Consider the following 16,681-nt stretch of genomic DNA (forward strand, 5'->3'; position numbering starts at 1 on the left):
TATTGTGTCATACAACAAGTGACACGTACCTCACGTGTATCACTACACATTTATCGTCACAAGAACGATTTTACAGTTTTATGCTACAAAAAAAAAAAAAAAAAAAAAGTTTTTCCAGATCCGTCATCAAGAAAATTTATTTCACTTTTCTTTACGCGTCAATCTCTTTATTTGGTCCTCGGGAAATAAAATGCTGCACGCCTCCTGTCCTAGACCTAAATTATCCAAAAACCACTGTTTCCATGCGCCGCTTTCCAAGATGGCCGCCCGCGGGAGTCATTTTTATGGTTTTCGACCTGCATTGAAGCGGAGTCGTTAAGTTTTACATGAACTCATTCCATTTTTACAAGAATTTTTTTATTTTTTATTACAAATGAAGCAGCAGCGATCTTGAAAAATGGCCACCATCTTGGATTTTCAGGTGGATCGTAGACATCATTACTACTAAATTGGTGCTGGTATCTAATTAATCATTATAATTATTTTGAATATTAACTTAATTTACTGTTAAATAAATCCAGGTTAAATAAATGTTTAGTTATAATAAAGCAAAGTCTCAGTTGATTTTTCTCGTCTAGCAGCAGATTCAGCCAAATGTTCCTCCATCAAGTCTTCTCTCAGATTTTATGCTCCTCTAATCCCGACGTATTTGTTTACCAACAGACTGCAGCCGGTCTAATGTGGGTCAGTCATGTGACTCAGTCTTCCAGGTGGTTTTGGGTTTGTTTACATCGAGTGCATACCTGCGCTGCAGAAATTACCATCAACATCTGAAAAAACTACTGTGTAAACTCAAACTGCAGCATTTTAGATACATTTTTAGCGTTTAAACAAAAGCAAAATAACTGTTTAATGCATTAATTAAATTATAATAAATTATAAAATTTCTAATAATTATAAACAAATTCACTGGTTTCATATTTAGTGCAGCTTTAAATCAAATCTTGTGTCGCCAGCTGCAGCGAACGTCCTCAGATACAACAAAACGCAGACGCAACCTTTTCTTAAGGAAGGAACTTTTCTTTTCCTACAAGAGGAACTAAACGTGTTCGAGGTGGGAGGACGGAAACAGACGCGCAGATAAGAAAACGTCACCTGCGGACCAATCAAAGCACTTCCTGTTATCACAGTGAAACTCAGAGAAAGATTTTATTCTGTAACTCAGGGTTTCTAACAGAATAAATAAAGAAACGCCATGTTTAATGTAACTTACTGTCAAAATCCCTAAAGAATGAAAACACTTAACGAAATGAACAAAAAGTATAAATGAATAAATAAATAAGTAGAGAATCATTAATTGTATACAAAAGCATAAAAGCTACCAGATGTTTTCATGTGAACGAAGATCAAAATTACCGTAATTTCCAGACTATAAGCTGCAGCTAATTTACACTTTTTTTCATTTAGTGGGCGAGACTTATTTTCAGGTGTGCGCAATAATCCAGAAATTACAGTCCCTAAAATATCTGAGATTAAACTGTTCATTGCAACAAACCTTAAAACACAATTTTCAGTGTAGTTGGTAAAAAAAAAAAAAAAACAATGGCCCAAAGGAGAGTTAAAAATGAACAATGTAAACATATGAATTAAAGTCTAAAATAAAGTGTGTTTAAATAGAGTTGTCTGAGTTTCTCCTTCAAACTCTTGTTTTTATGATTGATGTGAAATGCAGATAAATATTAATCGTTTACTTCTCCAAACAAGCCTCATAAATTATACAGAGTTTCATTTACATTTTAAAATCCGTTTCCTATAAATTATTTATATACATTAAAAAAAAAGAGGCTAATTTAAATTTCTGCTGTGAATAAATGCAGCAAAAATGTCATTGATGGAGAAATTAACGGCTGGTTTTGAAAAACAAAAAGTATACAAAAGTGACCAAAAATATTTACATAAAATTTAAAATATTGTTTAAGATCTTAAGTTTAATTCTGTTTAGGTTTTAATGATATGCTTAATTTAACACGAAGATTAATCCAGATTTAATAAACAACTTGGCATAATAAGTACATTAAAATTTTATTAATGTAAATAATATTCAAGAAAATAAGGCATAAACTGAAAACCAGAGTAAAAATTAGTATTTTTATGAGGAAAGCTTTGATGTGTCGGAGCTGATTTTAAGACTTTTACCGCCACCTAGTGGCCACTTAGAGGAACTACACATTCAGGAAAACAGGATCAACTTCCTTTTAAAACAAAAACATTTATCAGTTTGACTAAATATGTGGCATAAAACTCTTTGTAAAAAGTGCATGTGGATGAAGTCAGGAACACAAAGAGTCTTTGAAGACTAAAGTCCTGTCCAGACTTTAAGAATCAGACTCTTGTGCTGAACAGTCGGTTTTTATTTCTCGTTTCCACTAAAAACACACTCAGTCCTTTTTATAATAACAAACAAACAAATGATCATTGAAGTTTGTTTTCTTCCACTGATCATTTAGCAGAAATATTAATTTATCAATTTAATGTTTGAAAAACAACTGCTGGATACTCAGAAAAGTAAACAGCATGTTTGAGGGGAAAGAGATCATTTTCACAGCAGCAACAGCTAAAACACTCATATTTATCATTTTGACGGGAAACTGAGTAATATAACAGAAAACAGTGTTTTTATTTTATTTTATTTTAGATTTTACCCTAAAGTTTTGCTTGCCTCGCGATGACTTTTGGATGCAGGTTTAATTTATCTTGTTGATTCTGAATCTGTTAAAATGGAACAAAGTTGAACTTCACAGAGCAGGAGTTCAACATTATTTAAGCTCTGCGTGTTGCAGTTAACTCGTCTAATGTTTAGAAAGTGATGTAATCTGGGCTTGTTGAAAACATCTGTTACCTGTAAACACACATACAGATGTTGGAAGTATTGTGCGACAGGTTCCTACCAGCAGTGATTATCTGGACTGTCCAGGGATATTTGGTCATTAAGGTCTGGTAGGATCTCCACAGGCCTGCCATGTTGACTCCTGCAAAAAAAATAATAGTATTAAACACAAAAAGTTGTTTCACTGCAAATAATAGTGCATGATGTTTCCACATGAACTCATCAGCAGATAATGTGATAAATCCTGAAATAACTCATTTTTCTCGTGCTTGTTTACCAATTAACCTATTCTAGTAATTATTTTATTTCCATCAAGCCTTGATAACTTCACGAAGTAAAAGCAAACATTTTTAATTTACATCAATAACTTTAAACCCGTCAGTTGCCTTTAAAGAGCATTACCATTAAATATAACATATAAAATGTTAAAATCTAAATTGTCTATATATTTTAAAGCCGAATTAAAGATCAAATCCAAATAGCTACTAATGAGCCACAAACTGTTTAGTAAACTGAAGCACAGTTTATTAAAATTCATAAAAACTTACAATCCACCATAATTTGAATGAGATTCGGCGTCACGAGATATCTCGTGCTGCTAATTAGGCTAACGATTAAAATCGACATCCGTGTAGCAGATTATCACGAACAGACTAAACATACTGTAAAACTCGAATAACTCGTTTAAACAAATTGTAACTTTGGATAAGTGAATGTGACAGTTGTAAATGTACAGGTAGGTCAGGTACGATTTTTGGTAGTTTCGGCTTTAAAATGTCACTTTCATAACTAAACTAAAACTTTATAAACAGCGTGTTAGTTTGACTCAGCTGTGTCGCGTTTAAAGTTAATGATGAAGAAAGTGATAAATAAAACTGAGTACATGCCTGTTGGTGTGAACAAGGCGAGGAGTGAAGATGCCTTCACGGACTCACGTCAGCTCCGAGCTTTAATGTTTCTTAAAAGTTTCACAGTCAAAACGAAAGTTTACAAATCTAGAAATTTAAATAAATGCTTTCAAACTATAGCTAGCGTTCTCACTTATAGTTAGGTTACTTTTATTTGTAACTGTTTACGCTCGAGATCTTTTATTGAATAATTAATTCAACCTGTTCAAAAGTTTTAACAATACAGTGGCTCGAAAAAAAACATTTTTGTCTTCAAAATAAAAAAAGAAAGGTATTGTAATAATCTTATTTAAATTATTAAAGAGCAGGCATTGTTTAAGTAATACAAATTATTTAATAGCTATTAACGTTTTACAAATTTTCCGACTTAAACATTATTTCCTACGGTCCCCAAATGTACCAAAACGAGTACGTCACTTCCGTTGTAATACTAAAATATAACCGGTGCTGCCATCTAGCGGACAAACTTGGTACAAATAAAAATCCCAGATCCATTTTTTTGTTTTATTTAGCGTTATTTATTTTGTACAAATACCTCAAAGACAAACGCAGCTTTATCACAAAAAGTGTTGCATTCAAAGGGAATTTAAAAAAAGTTGATAAATTGTCCTTTAGGAAGACTGAAGAGTTAGGATTGATGCCTTCATGGCTCTATGTCAACTCCTTCTTTTAACTTTTTAAATTTTTTATTAATGCGCACCTTTTGAAGACAAAATACATGACTCAAGCGATAAAAAAAAAATATATATATTTAACTTGGATGTGCATTTTCATGTAAAAGTAGTTTAATTTTATTTAAAGTCTACGCCTGTACATGTGCTAATTTAACTTGTGCTTCAGCCATGCCAGGACCAATAAAATGCCTTTAGATCAACACAAAATAAAATAGATTACATTATTTCATTTAAAAAAATCATTACATTAGCATAGATACGTTTCTTTAAACTTAATTGTTTTTTCCTACGGCACATAAACACCCCATCAACTGTAAACAACCTAAAATGAACTGTGCTGCCCTCTGGTGGACAAACCTGGTATAACCCATAAATTTTCACACATCAGACAGCAGGTTTGTTTTCAAGTATTTATTTATTCTGTGTAAGTGGCACCACATGTTAATTACAGCACAAACAGCTGTTAAATTAACAACTCAGAGCACTTAAACCAAACCTCTGTGGGCTGCTTATTGAAATCAAGATGAACGTTATGGCATCATTCTGTAATAAATTGTGCAGTAACAAGCTTCCACAGAGGTGACAGTAGCTGAGATTTCTTTCAAGTAATTTGTGGCATTTTGATTTTAATCACACGCACACATTAAATGTTTCTTGAGACGTCAGCAGAAAGTTGGCGACAGCCGGATGTAAATAAAGGTAGTTTATGGTGACAATGTCTAAAAGCTGAAAGTTTACCTTCGACAGCAGGTGCAGTAGCAAGGCCTCAAAGTAGAACACCTGAAGTGAACACTACCTCTTCAATACTTGCTCACCTGATGAGCTGTTTTAAATACACGTTTGCAGAATCACTGAAAACCATGAAAATGTTCTGGATATGGTTCTTTGTAAACAACAATAAATAATAACATGACCCAAAAAAAAAAGCAGCGAGTACAGTTTCCAAACATAATCTGGCTCTTTGTTAAATTGAACTTATATTCTAAAACAGTTGTGAGGTTGTGAAAAATATAAATAAAAACAGGATGTAATGGCTTGCACATCTCACAACCCCATTTTTTATTTATAATGGAACAAATTAACTATTTTAAACAGAAATTGCACATTTTGGGGTAAAAAGAATGTTGAATATGAAACGCATCTTTAAAAAAAAAAAAAAGTCGTTATCAGCACAGTTCAAAAGCTTGCCTCGCTGATGGTATGGGGGTGCATTTGTGCATGTGACATGGACAATCTGTAAATGTGGACAGGAACAAAAAGCAGCCAAGTATATACAGGTTTTAGAAGAAAATCTGCTCCCATCCAGAAAAAAACTGCCGAACAGCCATAATCCTCCATCAGACCAGAATGGGACAAGAATCCTTCCAAAACCTGCAGCAGCTGGTCTCAGGTCCTGGACGTCTGCGGACTCGTTAAAAGAGCGGACGCTTCAGAGGGAAACGTGCACCTGGAACGACGTGTTACTGCCATAATATTAAAAATAACTTGATTTTTCTTAAACAATCGTAGTTTCTTAGTTTCCACGTCAGATATGTTTACTGTGTTTAACTGTGAATAAAAAGGGGTTTATGAAATTATCAAATCATCGAATTCTATATTTATTTTATTACACGTCACAACTCTTTCAGAACTGAAGCTGCAGACTGAACAAAAAGTCCCGGTGACTCAGGCCCTGCAGATTTGTTTTAAGTCATTAAACTCGTATAGGTGCCGTTAAAGGAGAGTAAATATGTTGCAACAGATGCTGCTTTGTTCAAGATTTCAACAACACCAGCGGCTTCTGGAGTCAAACTCACAACTGCTGCGGTTCAAACCTTTTACTTGCTATAAATTGACCTGATTTCTGCTGCAGAAAATATTCACGTTGTTGCTTTGAGAACACTGAGAAGAAAAAAACTAAACTAAATAATAAAAAAAGAATGGAGAAAAAGACACGATTCACGAGATTTAACCTCGTCATTTCAGGATTAAAGAAGTCTCTTTTTTTTTTTTTTTCTCCAAGTAATTTTCATCGTTGTCCCTTTTGGTGAAAGTTGCAATAAAGTTGCAAACAAGTCGACTCTTTCCAAGCGAAGCTGAGAAACCTTTACCCAGCTTCATATATTACTGTACAATTGTCTAAAAACAATTTAAAGTTGACGCGACTTATTTGTGCAAAACAAAAGATTAGAGATTCGATATTTGGCAACATTTGAGTTAATTAAAATGGAGCTCTAATCTCATTTTTAGAGAGCTGGGTTTAAATAATTGATTTAATCTACAACAGCTGGTCTAAAGAGACTTTAATGTGCAATCAAATCCCTGCAGGAACTCAGATTTTAAGGCTCTCTCAGCGCATAAATTAAAGTTTCACATAAACTGTCAGTGGGAAAATTATTAATAATAATAAAAATAATCTGGAACACATAGTTTAGGATTTCGCCTTTTTTTTTTTTTAAAGCGGAGGAAGAATTAAACTTGGCTGTGTGAGCGTGAAAATCTGTGACGAAACTCCAAACGTTGGTCCCTTTAAAGCAGCTAAATCCGCCGCTTCCGTCGTGAAACGCCCTCCGGTTGTTTCAACAGGAAGTAGAATCACGCTGAAGGAAGTCCACGGCCTCCGGAACGTCGACGAGCGATTCCTCGACAAATCTGGTCACGGGTAAATGATTCTGAAACAATCTTTACTCCTTCGTCCTCCTCAGAGGTCCATCCCGTCGTCACTTTCACAAAAGTCTGACGGAGCGTCCGTGCCGAAGTAACGGTCTCCAAAATTACCTGGAAAAAACAAAACAGTTTATTCTCAACTGAGCCTCGCTTTAGTTCTTTTAATGGTTTCTTTTCAAGGAAGACCAGTTTGAATCCCAGGCTGGTTTACCTAAAGTTTGATTAAACGTTTCACCTGAAACTTGGTGCAGTAACAGCTGAGACTGATCCTGTGTGTTAGCCAAATATCACGAAGCACTGAGTGAAACGTGAACATCAGTAACGGATGAGCTAATTAAGATGGCGGCCTGAAATAAATGGTTTTAGAAAACACAAGAACTAAGTCAACTTTACGGACGCTGAGGTCAGACTTGGTGTGGTAGTAGCTGAGAGTCATCCTCTACACGCACTCGGAGCACTAATATGTTGTGCGGTGCTGTAACTTTATATTCAAGGTATAAAACAAAACTATTGTTTGTGATCGTGTGCTAAAGAAACAAACAAAACAAAGTGCATGTGTGTGTGGACGTTTGGCAACACGACAGACAGAAGCAGAAGTGCTTTGTGGTAAATAATTTGTGCGGCGTGGCGCCTCACCGATCCCTGGGATGATGTGGAACTGGTCGTTGACCTCCTTGTCCACGGCCGTGGTGATGATGCGGACTTTAGGGAAGGCGTACGCCACCGAGTGGACGCCCATCTCCGCCATCAGCAGGGACAACAGGAAGATCTTGTCCTCGGCCACATCGTGGTCCTTCACAGAGGAGAATCAAAGCCGACCCAAAGAGTTTAGCCACGACGTTGCTGAGCTCTTCAAATGTTTCGTAACGGCTGAACCAACTGAGCTGCTGCTTCGCTTCAGAGGTTCGACCGAACGTCACCTTCCTGGTGTAAGAGCCGAGTCCTGTTTAGGTTCTTCAGCATTTATTAGTCAAACTACTTCCACTTTGTGCCGTTTTATTCACCCAACATCAAGACGTTCCGCTCGACTGGGAACTGTACAAGTTTTTATTTCATATAGTTTCCAAATATTTAACATTGTTTAAAAACAAATTTAATCCCTGACATACACAGATTTCTTAATTCCTTCAAAAACAATGTTCCCTTTAAAATCTATTTCAGCTACTGGCACTGTCATCTGAAGCTACTTTTAGCTACTATTTTAGCATTTTTAGCTGCAGTTTTGCTAACTTTAGCTACTGTTAGCTGATTTTAGCTTTAGCATCTGTTTAATTAGTTAAAGTTGTTAATTATGAAATATAATTTAGATGAGTATTATTTCAGCTACCGATTAGCAAATTTTAGCTTTAGTATTAATTTAGCTACTTTTGACTATTTCATTTGTTTTATTAATTTTACCTTTAGTGCGTTTTGCTAATTTTAGCTTTATACACGTTTTAATATCAGCTACTGTTTTGCAAGATTTAGCTTTAGTATTTAGCTACTTTTGAATATTTCATTAGTTATACTAATTTTATCTTTAGCACATGTTTAGCTAATTTCAGCTACTGTTTTCCTAATTTTAGCTTTAGTATTTATTTAGCTACTTTTGAATATTCTTTGAGTTATACTAATTTGACCTTTAGTACGTTTTGCTAATTTCAGCTACTGTTTTGCTAATGTTAACTAATGTTATGCCTTTTAGCTACTTTTCCAGTTTTTGCTGCTATTTTACTCCTTTTAGTTTTTATTCTTCTGCTTTTAGTTTTGAGCTTTTAGCTACTGTTCTGTGTTTTCAGTTTTAGCTCGTCTTCTGCTAGTTTAATCTTTAAAAACTCAGCTTTAGCTTCTTTAGAAACCTCAGCATCATTCGCTCCATCTCTTCACAGAAAAAAACGTTTGTGTAGCTGAAGATGAATTTAAAGCTCGGCGAGGCGAACAAACGTATCGGGCGACCCACCAGCAGAACCCTGACGGCCATGAGGGCGGCCGCTCCGGTGGACACGGTGCTGTCCATCAGGATGACGTAGTCCTCGCTGATGTCTTTGGGTAGACGGAGGTAGTGAAGCTGGAGGAGGAAGGAGAAGTCGGCGAACAGGATTAGGAACGCTCAGACGTCCCGTACCGGTACCGGTGGATCCAAACGCACAAACCTCTGGTTCTCCGGTGTCGTGGTTGGTCTGAATGAGGATCTTCCCGAGTCGGATGTCTTTACAGACGGCCATCAGAGCCTGCTCCATCGTCTCCCCCGCTCTCAGGATGGAAACACCCGTGATCTGAAGGGAAATACAAGAATGAAAATGAAACGGAAACACTGGTGCTTTCAGAGTTGACCAGCCTCAGGAGTATGTGGACATTAGAAATGAAGTTTCTTCTGAGCTGCAGATTTCCTCTGAGACTCAAAACACAGAGTCAAAATGGACAGAGCTGCTCTGCTGTTGCCTAAAAATGAGTGTTTGTCTCCAAAGTTCTTACAACACGTCTTCAGGTGAAATTGTTTCGGCTTGTGTTCACTGCAACAGCCACCGCGCAGGCCCTGCAGTTTTAACTGAATACCCACAATCCTTCACTGCGCAGCCAGAATCTCACAGAGCCAAGCTGACGAGCGGCGTTCACGAGGAAGTCTCCAAAACGTCTCGAAGCGTTCTCGGAGTTTTCTCGAGTTCCTCGCTGGTCGCGTCGCTTGAATTTTGAACTTTTTCAAGAAATCTGTGCCACAAACGATCTCTTCAGAGCGGCAGAGCCGTCTCAGACCCTTCGTATATTAGTTTCTGTAACCTTAGGGCTACCGTAATGTCTGGACTATAAGCCGCTACATTTTCCTCGCACTTTGAACCTCGCGGTTAATTTATGGATTTTTTTTTTTGACGGGCTAACGAGCTTCACGTAGCCAAAACATTTTGCTTCGTCCCACTCAGGCGCTCACACAGCTGCCCAGTACACGTCTCTCTTGGGGGGTGGGTCCTCGTACTCAATGAGACGATCAGTATAAATAAAGTTTAAAAAAATACGACCAATTAAATTATTGAACAGGTCACAGTGGAGCCACTGGGGAGGGGGGGGGGGGACTCCCCGTTGTGCCACCAGGGAGGTGGTGCAGGAGGAAGATGAAGGCAGCATCAATGACTTCCTGGTAGGCTGCTGTATTTATTTATTTATTTTTTTAACCAGATTTGTTGCAGGCACTGTTCAGAAAAAAAAACATTTACTATTTGTGTTTGTTACCGGTACATATTTAATTAAAAGTTTAAAAAATCTTTTTGTGTAAATATCTCATGTTACAAAATGAACTGTGCTTAAAGACAAGCGCAGCCTATATATGTACTTTTAAATTTTTTTATTTAGCAGGCGTGGCTTATATTCAGGTGTGCTCAATAGTCCGTCAATTACGGTATTTTCAGAGCTCACCTGTTTATTTCTTTATCACACTTAAGAACAATCCGTTACTGGATATAAAGTCAGTGACAAATTAAACTTTATTAAAACAAAACCCAAGTTAAGACCAATTAAATAAATCAGTTAATAAGCTCAGTAAAAATCAGGATTGTTCAACTGGAGCTGAAAACCAGAGAAAATTATATTTTTTCTCATCAGAGATTTATTTTTCATAAAAAATGTTCCGTCTTCATTTTTCTTCGTCGTACTCCACAGGGATGAATCATGCGCGTGTGCAGGTGCCGCGCGGGGCGCAGAGCGCACGAGGTGGGCTGTGATAAATGATTTGCATCGTTCTGCGAGCCGTGAACCAGACGAGACGGCCAAGGTTTCAAAAAGTAGCCGCTCGGAACACGGTGGTCACAAACGTTCAGAATCCAGCGAAGCGTCACCTGAAAAGTTTTTCCATTTTCTTGCGAGTCTCAAACGTTGCAGAACGGTGAGATTCAGACTGAAGTGAACAGAAACGTCTCAGGGCAAACAGAAGCCATTGAAGAGACGATGTTAACCACCAAGATACATCCATAGTGACTTACTCTTTTTCCACTCAGCCTTTTCCCCTCGTAGATGGTACCCTGATGCGTTTCCACGGAAACGGGCTGGACAGAAGAGGACACGGTGAAGGGAAGAAGGTTTGCAGTAATGATGGCGTTTCTGCTGTAACTAAAACATAATGAAAGACGACGCTCCGCTTCTGCGTTCAGATGAAAAACTCACCTTGAGAGGCAGGAAGGAGAGGGCATGTTCTATCAGCAGCCTCATTAATCTCTTGGAGTAGAAGATGAACTCGTCTCGGTTCGTCTCCTTGTTCCTAAACAAACGCACAGAGGGCAGCAGCAGAACCAGGTGATTTGGACCCGCAGCCTGAACCCCGACGCACATTCTGACCTCTTTACACCGTCGAAGGGTTCTAGCAGAAACTCATCAGTCTCAGCAACACATTTCAGCTAAATGTGAGCACCGTATTTTTTGTCATGTAAGTTGCACCTTTTTGCATAAATTTTCAAGCCCTGCGACTTACACACCGACGCGACTAATGTACGTTTTCTCTCCATATTTATAACCCAATTTTTGAACGAGATCTGATTATTTCATTCATTCTGACATGGAAAATATTGAACACTACCATTTTCAGCCACTAGAGGGTGTTCGACTAAAATGGCAAGCCAAGTGTCTCATTAATAGGTAAAAGTGGCTATTAATGAGACACTTGGCTTGCCATACCAGCTCCCTTCGTCTCGCTCTGAAACTCCCGGAGCAAAGGTCAAACCAGCTGCACTTCGCTGCGCCGCCCAGACGAAATGCAGCTGGTTTTTTACCATTAAAGTGCATTTGTTAAGGAAAAGTCCAACTGAGACACACCTTTGCTATAATTTCGAGCAAAAAAATTGTTTTTAAGTGTTAATCTTGTTAAATTCTTGTTAACGTCCTACCATGCACGCTCCCGCGACCGCCACTTGATTTTTGGCACAACACCGGCGCACATTTCCGGGTGGTCAGCGGTGACACAAACAGATGTGACTTATACGGCGAAGCGACTTATTTACGTTTTGTCTTTCCACTTCATTAGACATTTTTGGACTGATGCGACGTGTATGGCAGCAACTACGGTAATTTCAATATGACTTAGTCAGTAAAAAAAAGCATGTTTGTGTGTTCTCACCTGATGATGGTGTGCATGCCGCGGACCTGTGGCGTGCTCTCCAGCACACTGAGGGTTTTGGGTAAAGGCTGACCCTGGTGAGCCGAGGCCAGAGCTGATCTGTTCACGAACACATTCACAGTTATAGACTTTTCTATATTTCTACAAAAATCACATTTAAAATGTTTTTATTTGCACCGTTTGTCATGCTCTGCTTCACTGTGAGTGAAGGTGGCAAGAGCAAAAGCTAAAGTCACTAAATTGTTTTGATATTCTCTTTAAAATCTGCTTTTCGTTTCAAGAAAAGTTTATTTTTAAATTGCAGAATAAAAAGCGTCTCCTCAAAAACAATGGCAGCACGTTATGTTTGAGGAATACAGCTTATGCCAACATGATCAGATCGGCTGAAGATGATCACCCCCCAACTAACTCACATGAAGACTTGGAGATTGATTTTACGCCGGATGCCCTTCCTGATGCAACCACCGAGCTACCAGAGAGCTGCCATCTAGGACGCCCGGGGGAGCAGATGGTGGGGGTTAAGGGCCTTGCTCAAGGGCCCAGGGTAAATGAGGGTAAAGGCAGGTGTGGGTGCTTCACCTTTCCCATCAAAATTTTGATGTTAGTCCAAGGATTTGAACCTGTGACCTTCCGATCACAGGCTCGCCTAGCTTCCGTGCCACCACTTTTTACACTCTTGTATTTTATGATTCATACATTTTTTATCGGTTCAAGACAGAAATTGGATTCATGGCGTCCAAAAAAATAAAAATAAACCAGGAACTAACAAATGTGTGCTGATATGAATAAAACATTTTTCTTGGTGTAGCTGAAAATAAAAAGGTAAAACGTTAAACACGATTTTAATAATTTGGCGTCTGGAAACGCGAATGTTTTTCCATCCTGAAAAATACTGAAATCTAATTTTTCATTTTCCCAGAGTGCAAACGAACGACCGTTCTCGCTGCTCGTTTAAAAGAAGGAAGCTGATCGGGGTTTTAATGAAAAGCTTGAGGTTTCCCAAAGATGAGACTAAATCTGGTATTTCACTGGGCTGAGACGAACTCCAGACGGCGTTCACGAGGCGGGTTGCAAGATGAATTTTATCAAAGTCGCCGCTGGAACTCGTTTTGAACGACAGTTTAGTTTCCACGAGTTGGGGGGAGAAATGTGAGACAACTCTGGCAACATTTGAAGCCAAACTGAGACTGGACACAAAAAAGAAAATAATTTGTGACTAAATTGAGACACGACTGAGACACTTTGTGACTAAATTGAGATTAAATATTTAACATGTCATTTGCAAGAATTTTACATCAATGTCCTAATTTAATTGCATGTAAGTAAATATTACCAACTCAGTGGGTTCCAAGAATAATTTCTATATTTTCTTACAATTTTGTGTCTCCAACCCCAGCGGGACGAACAAGCTTCACATTTTGTCTGATTGACCAAACATTCAACATCTGTGCTCACCTGAGAGATTATTACTACAAAAACACTACATGCACGTGTCCTGACGCACGCTCAATAATCCAGGTAGAAAAATCTAACAAAGTTAAGTCAGGTGGTTTCTTTTTTGTTGAAACGTTTCATCTTTAATCCAAAAGACTTTAATAAATAATCTGAGGCGCCACAAACGGCACCTTCACATAGAGGATCAACCAGTTTGATGGTGCTCAGATGGTTTCTGGAGTCCGCCCTCTCCCCTGCTGACTCATATTCATTCAACCTTTACTTATACAGATAAATCACATTGAGCCTCAAAGACTCATTTACAAGTGAGACCTGTTTAGACAGATACAAGTAATGAAAGTGACACATGTACAGGATTTGGAGGCAAAAAAAAAAAAATCCTAACAGACTCTTTCCTTGGCCGAGGAAAGATAGCCTGAAATAATAAAAAAAAAACCTGAACATAAGCACATAGTGTTGCAGACATACTGCAGGGGAGGAGAGACGACAAGGGCGGTGAGAGTGTCCAAGGACACTCCAGAGGCACTGTAGGAGTTCTGATAAGAATGGTACAATCAGGCAGTTCCCTCTGGTGAGATCTGCAAACACTCTCGAGGTCGACCTAGGACAGCACCACAGAGAATCCAAGAGTCCTGAAATGATGACACAATGTTTATTCAGCCGGTTCCCTCTGACAGGGCCGAAGACTTCCTCAGTGGGAGGGAGCAGAGCATCATATTTACAGGGCCTCCAGGCGAATTGAAATTATGGTTCAGAAGATATGTAGAGAGGCTCTGAAGCATTTTCACAGACAGGACAGAGCAAAAGCAAAGTGGAGAAGAGAGGGGAGGGGAAAAGCTTCCGCCCTCAATAAGAGCAAGCGGTGAAGCTGAATATGAGGCAGTCATGGTCAAAGTGGTTCAAAATATTCTGATTCAACCACTGATTTGAACCACATTGGCCATGACTGCCTCAAACGAGTCAGCGGGGAGGACTCCAGAAACCATCTGAGCACCATCAAACTGGTTGACCCACTATGAGAAGGTGCTATTTATAAGACTGAGTTTGTTGTGGCTCCTCGGACTGATGAAGTCTTTTGGATGGAAGACGAAACGTTTCAACAAAAAGCAACCGTCCAGAGGACCTGACTTAACATTGTTACAACACGTGCATGTGTTTTAAAACGTTTTCTACCTAAAATAATTTGGGTTAGCCGACAGAGAGGTTGAAGATAAGAACACAGAGATGCTGGCAGTGTAATAAAAGCAGCAGACAAATCTCAACACAAGCCAAGCCATCCTTAAAATCTGCAGCCATGGCACACCCACGGTCAAACGCATGCTTTTATTGTGTTACAAAGTTTCTGCCGCTCTCGTCTTGTTTGAAATGCACTCAGCCGCTACAAGAAATAAGGCATGCCTTTCAAAATGTCAGCCACAAGAACAAGAATGGGTCATCCAGGGCGTTAAAGATGGCAAACATGTTTGACGCAGACATCATTCCTCAACGCATGAAAAACTGCCAAACTGTGCTTTCAAACTACAACTATAAGAAAAAGGTGCACAAGGCGGGTCTCACATGTCCCAGCGGAGCTTCCTCTGCAGAAACATTCATTTGTTGGGATTCAAAAGGGAAGAGAAGAAGAAACACGTGAAGAGACAAGAAACTCTAAAGGAGAAAGGGAAGAACAGCCCGGAGACATCCCTGATGGGAAACAAAATCCTTTTTTCAGTTCTGCTCATTCATCCGGTTTAACTCTGCAGACATTTCTGAGCAGCCCGACTTCCTGCACATCAACACATTTTATAAATAAAGAGCTTCATACAGACGAACACTTTTCGATCAACTCACTGTCCACTTAAAAAGATGTTCTGTTCATTCTTGAAGGAACAGGAGCTGGGATCATGCTAGCAGTTTGATCACCTCTGTTCTGTACATTTATTGGGTATTACGTAGCGAAAACATCCGATGTAACGGCATGAAGCAGAACGAACAGGCAGCAGGAGTGCTGGGCTGGTTGCAGGTGTCGTGGAAAAAAGGAGGTTTCCAAACAGACCAAGGTGTAGTTCATCAGATTTATTCACAAAGCTTTGGAGAGCAGTCCAACATTCACAGAACATGCAACTACAAGATTACACTCTTATCGATGCTCTCATCCTGACCTGCTCTGACTTCCTGAAATGGACAAGTTAGTTTTATAGAATAACCTCCAGCCCTCAGCCCCTCCGTGTCCGAGCCTTCATCCAAAGGGCCAATGCAGACAGGAAGCAGTGGAGCCGAGTCAAGGACTCTGCTTGAAGACACGTCACTATATCATATCAACTCTGTCATATCAATATCATATCAATATCATATCAGTCAGCCCTTGAGAATATCAACAAAACAACCAGTTCTTTCTGCTCCTCACTGACTGGTCACAGTGATTACAAGTGATTGCATGGGACCGTTAACATCACACATCACAAACGTGAGCAGGAGAAGGACATTGCAGAACGTTGCCGCAGGAGTCACCGATCATGATGAGTGCAAATAATAGACATGACACTGACAGCAGGTTTCTGTGGATTGATGTGAACTCGGCTGCAGGGGCAAAAAGTTCATGTCTGAAGCAAATGAAGACGAAAGTCATGATAGCGTCTAGATTCACCCACAAAACGTTCCATCTTGATATTCTACTGTAATTCTTCTTTTTCTATAAGCTCTTCCCTCTTTCCTCCATCTGTCCTCTGTGTCCTCTGTCCTCACTCCAACTACCTCCATGTCCTCTCTAACTGCATCCATACATCTCCTCTTTGTCTTTTTCTGGCAGCTGCATTTCTAACATCTTTCAACCAATATACCTACTGTCCCTCCTCTGGACATGTCCAAGCCACTGTCAGGAGACCAAACCATCTGTGTCTTCAACAGGCACAGTTGGTCTAACGGTTATACGTGGCCAGGCCTTCCTTGGGTGAAGGTGTCTAAGGTACGGGCCAGAACACCCAGTGAACCTGACGTTAACTTTGTTCGAAACTCTTTTCAGTCGTTGGACAGATTTAGAGAGCTCCATACAGAAAACACAGCTAACCCTGGTTGAAGGGTGTGGTTTAAGATGTGATGGTTCCACGTACTGGTT

The 16,681-nt window shown here is 39.1% G+C and overlaps 2 protein-coding genes across 2 annotated transcripts in view; both read right to left on the reverse strand.

The window, feature by feature from the left end:
* mpv17 (mitochondrial inner membrane protein MPV17) overlaps positions 1-3,750 on the reverse strand; it is a 17,685-nt gene extending 13,935 nt beyond the window's left edge. The window contains exons 1-2 of the mRNA XM_037685660.1: positions 3,715-3,750; positions 2,889-2,969 (exon numbers count right to left, since the gene is read on the reverse strand). Coding sequence (XP_037541588.1) covers positions 2,889-2,961 — 73 coding nt within the window. The 5' untranslated portion in view covers positions 2,962-2,969; positions 3,715-3,750. The remainder of the gene's footprint in view (positions 1-2,888; positions 2,970-3,714) is intronic.
* Positions 3,751-7,029: 3,279 nt separating this feature from the next.
* The window catches only part of si:ch211-243j20.2 (uridine-cytidine kinase-like 1), a 33,042-nt gene continuing 23,390 nt past the window's right edge, over positions 7,030-16,681 (reverse strand). The window contains exons 8-15 of the mRNA XM_037685960.1: positions 15,145-15,164; positions 12,133-12,231; positions 11,187-11,280; positions 11,006-11,068; positions 9,188-9,310; positions 8,995-9,102; positions 7,692-7,848; positions 7,030-7,166 (exon numbers count right to left, since the gene is read on the reverse strand). Of these exons, the coding sequence (XP_037541888.1) occupies positions 7,090-7,166; positions 7,692-7,848; positions 8,995-9,102; positions 9,188-9,310; positions 11,006-11,068; positions 11,187-11,280; positions 12,133-12,231; positions 15,145-15,164 (741 nt within the window). The 3' untranslated portion in view covers positions 7,030-7,089. The remainder of the gene's footprint in view (positions 7,167-7,691; positions 7,849-8,994; positions 9,103-9,187; positions 9,311-11,005; positions 11,069-11,186; positions 11,281-12,132; positions 12,232-15,144; positions 15,165-16,681) is intronic.

Source organism: Nematolebias whitei, chromosome 12, assembly GCF_014905685.2.
Source record: "Nematolebias whitei isolate Nwh7 chromosome 12, NemWhi1, whole genome shotgun sequence".
Classification (NCBI taxonomy): Eukaryota; Metazoa; Chordata; class Actinopteri; order Cyprinodontiformes; family Rivulidae; genus Nematolebias; species Nematolebias whitei.